Source organism: Octodon degus, unplaced genomic scaffold, assembly GCF_000260255.1.
Source record: "Octodon degus isolate 3935 unplaced genomic scaffold, OctDeg1.0 scaffold00214, whole genome shotgun sequence".
Taxonomy (NCBI): Eukaryota; Metazoa; Chordata; class Mammalia; order Rodentia; family Octodontidae; genus Octodon; species Octodon degus.
This window is the reverse complement of record NW_004524790.1, coordinates 513,365-516,783: the sequence shown is the minus strand read 5'-3', so window position 1 is coordinate 516,783 and position 3,419 is coordinate 513,365. Positions and strand designations below refer to the sequence as shown.

Genomic DNA, 3,419 nt, shown 5'->3' with positions numbered 1-3,419 from the left:
AGGAGGGGAGCACAAGCATTGGGAAAGAAGCTAATGGCTTCTGTGATACTAGCACAGAGGAAAAAAAAGAATCAATACAACTAAATCTACACCTTTTAAAAAATGTATCTAGTACAGGGTCTACGGGGTCTCACTACACAGATCAGACTTGTAGTGATCCTTTTTTTTAAGCCTCCAAAGCACTGGGATTACAGGTGCGTACCACTATACCCTGTCTCAATTGCGTCCTGTGGGCGGGGCAAGCATGGCATGTAGTGCTGGGGATTGAACCTTGGTCCTCGTGCTTTGCCTAAGCAGGCACTTCAGTCTGCTATCTGGCTGGCCTGAACTCTACACATTCTGACAAAAGTATCACTTAGAAAAAAAGTATCAGAGGTATCATTTCATGATAAATAAATGCATTCATGGAGTATTTAGAAATACTGCATCTGTATATGTGCAATCCACTAATGTTTATAAAGAACAAATAATAGATTGCATTCAACCTTAGGGTTTGAGAAACAGATATAAATGTCTACACGAAACAAAGACTATAATTAATGAATCAGTGGTCAAATCTAGAGTAGAAAATGGGAATGCTAACCCAGCTTCACTTACACTTTTTGTTCTCAGTATCAATTACTGTGTAGTCCCTTAGTGAAGAGCTGAGGCTGAGGTATTCTACCACAGAGTTTGTTCTATCATATAAATGTTTTGGAGAGGAATCAATGAAAAACTTTCAGAATTAATACTTATAGGTTTTGCCTCTGGGGAGTGTTTTTATAAGTAGCCTCTTAGAAAGCTTTCTCCCTTTATTTTTATTTTTTTGGCGGAACTGGGGATTGAACTCAGGCCCTTGCACTTGCCAGGCAAGTGCCTGTTCTACTGAGCCATCTCCCCTTAAAAATACCGCATTCAGTTCAATACAGTATTTCTTCCTCGCCCTTTCTTTATAGTTACAAGTTTTCTACTGAATATGGGAAAATGGAAAGTCTTCCAATACCAATGACATTCAACAGTTTTCTCTCTGTAAAAAAATTCTCACATCTTTTTAAAAATTAGAGAATGTTCAAGGTTTTCCTAAAGTCGCTACAAACAGAGCACCCCACCATCAGTAACTCAGTAACATGAATACTTGTATTAGTTTTCCACATTTCACATGTGGAAATCAGTTTTCTGATTTCACATGTGTCTGAAAAGAAGACCATCAGGCTTTTGCACTTGGATGAACTCCATAGGGTTTCTCACATAATTCTCAAGAATTGCAGCTGAAGGCTTTCCTTTCATTGTGTAGGTTTTTCTGGGCATACTAATGTGAGTTTGTGCTGTGGTAGCTTTGGGGTTGTTTTGGTTTTTGTTGAAACAGGGTCTTACTATGGAGTTCAGGCTGTCCCTGAACTTGCTACATAGTGATCCTTCTACCTTAGCTTCCCAAGTGCTGGGACTATAGGCATGTGCTACCACGCCTTGCGAGCTGGAAGTTTTATCACATATACTGTACTCAGTAGATTTCCCTCCAAAATTAATGGGAGAGTTAAATGAATAACATTTCATATTGAATGGAAGGATGAAGGTGTGCTGAAGGCTTTTATTAAATTCTTGGCAAGTTTCCTAGATGGTTTCCAGTGATCTCTGTCTCCTAGTACTCACAACTTCCTATTATATTCTTGTACACTGTTATCAGGATTGGACTATGTGTAACAGTATGATAAGGAAAGTGCAAATACATCCTTCTGGTGACAGGTCATAAGAAACATGATTTCTTCACTAGCTCTCCCATCACTTGGTCTGAGGAAAACTTGCTGCCAGGCTGCAAAAACCTACATGCAGAGGAACTAAGGATCTCCTGTCAACAACTGGAACTAATTTTCTGACACGGGAGGGAGCCACATGGAAGTAAATCCTTCATTAGTAAAGACTTCAGTTGACCACAGCTCTACCTGACATCTGAATTGCGATCTCATGAAAGAGCCTGAACCAGAATTATGGAGCTAACCTGTTCCTGAATTCTGCAGCCAGTTTTGGGGAATGACTTTTTATGCAGCAACAGATAACCTATATATCTGTTGTGAGTTCTCTCACGTTGAGAGGTCGACAAGAGCTTTCTCACAGAAATTTCCTATAGTAATTTCTCATTCCAATTCATATCCACCTGTTATGTATTCTCTTATGCACGGAAAGGTAAGAGTTACTAGTGAAAGATTTTCCACAATGGTTACATTCATAGGGTTTTTCTCCAGTGTGAGTTCTTAAGTGCTTCTTAACAGCTGAGAGATTATTAAAGGCTTTTCCACAGTCGCTGCATTCATAGGGTTTCTCTCCAGTATGTATTCTCTTATGTACTGTTAGAGAAAAGCTACTGCTAAAGGATTTGCCACACTCATTGCACTCATAGGGTTTTTCTCCTGTGTGAGTTCTTACATGCTGCGTCAGATAGGAGCTCTTCCTGAAGGCTTTCCCACAATCATGACACTCGTAAGGTTTCTCCCCTGTATGAATGCTGTTGTGTCCAGTCAGGGAGGATCTTGTGCTAAAGGCCTTTCCACATTGATTACACTCATGGTGATTCTCCCCCGTATGGATTCTCTTGTGGCTCTTAAGGTTACAGCTAGTGCGGAAGACATGAAAACACTGGTTACATTCGTAAGGTTTTTCTCCGGTGTGAATTCTCACATGCAGTCTGAGGGATGAAGGATCACTAAAGGCTTTGCCACAGTGATTGCATTCATAGGGTTTCTCCCCATTATGGATTCTCCTGTGAATAGTAAGGTAAGATCTACTGCTGAAGGATTTCCCACACTGATTACAGTCATAAGGCTTTTCTCCAGTATGAATTCTCTTATGCTGAGTGAGGTTAGATTTTGTGCTGAAGATCTTAAAACACTGATTACATTCATTGATTTTCACTCCACGACGACTTTTCTCCTGTTGAGATGAATAAATATAATTTATAATATTCCTGACATTTCTTTTTGTACAAACTTTCTCCTAGGAATTCTATTACTACTGGTTTTTGCTCTATGTAAGCCCTTAAAAACAACAGATGTTTGGTAAGTCTTTTTATATTCATAACATTATTTTCTGATAATTTAAAGATTATTTTATGTTTTGAATAGCTAATACGTCAAGTCACACATTTAATGAAATATTTTCATGTGGCTGAGACAGGGTCTTGCTATACAGTCCAGCTTGGTTTTGACCCCCCCACAAATTTTTTTTTTTTTTTTGTTATGAAACATGTTTGTATCTAACTTACACTTTTTTCCCATAATCATACTGGTTTTACAATAGTTCATTCAATGACACAATCTCTCAAATATAACGTTGGGTTACTTCATGTTTTTTCTAACTTTTTTTTATAGTTTTATTGATAAACAGCAATGAGACAGTTTCAAATCAAATCGGAAGTACAGTTTCAACAAATAATACACTGCATATAT

The 3,419-nt window shown here is 38.3% G+C and overlaps 1 protein-coding gene across 3 annotated transcripts in view; it reads right to left on the bottom strand.

Annotated features, from left to right (window-relative positions):
- Nucleotides 1-881: 881 nt before the first annotated feature.
- Znf558 (zinc finger protein 558) overlaps nucleotides 882-3,419 on the bottom strand; it is a 29,250-nt gene continuing 26,712 nt past the window's right edge. For all 3 annotated transcript variants that reach the window (XM_023705090.1, XM_023705092.1, XM_023705091.1), the window contains one exon: nucleotides 882-2,904. In XM_023705090.1, the coding sequence (XP_023560858.1) occupies nucleotides 2,122-2,904 (783 nt within the window). In that variant the 3' untranslated portion in view covers nucleotides 882-2,121. The remainder of the gene's footprint in view (nucleotides 2,905-3,419) is intronic.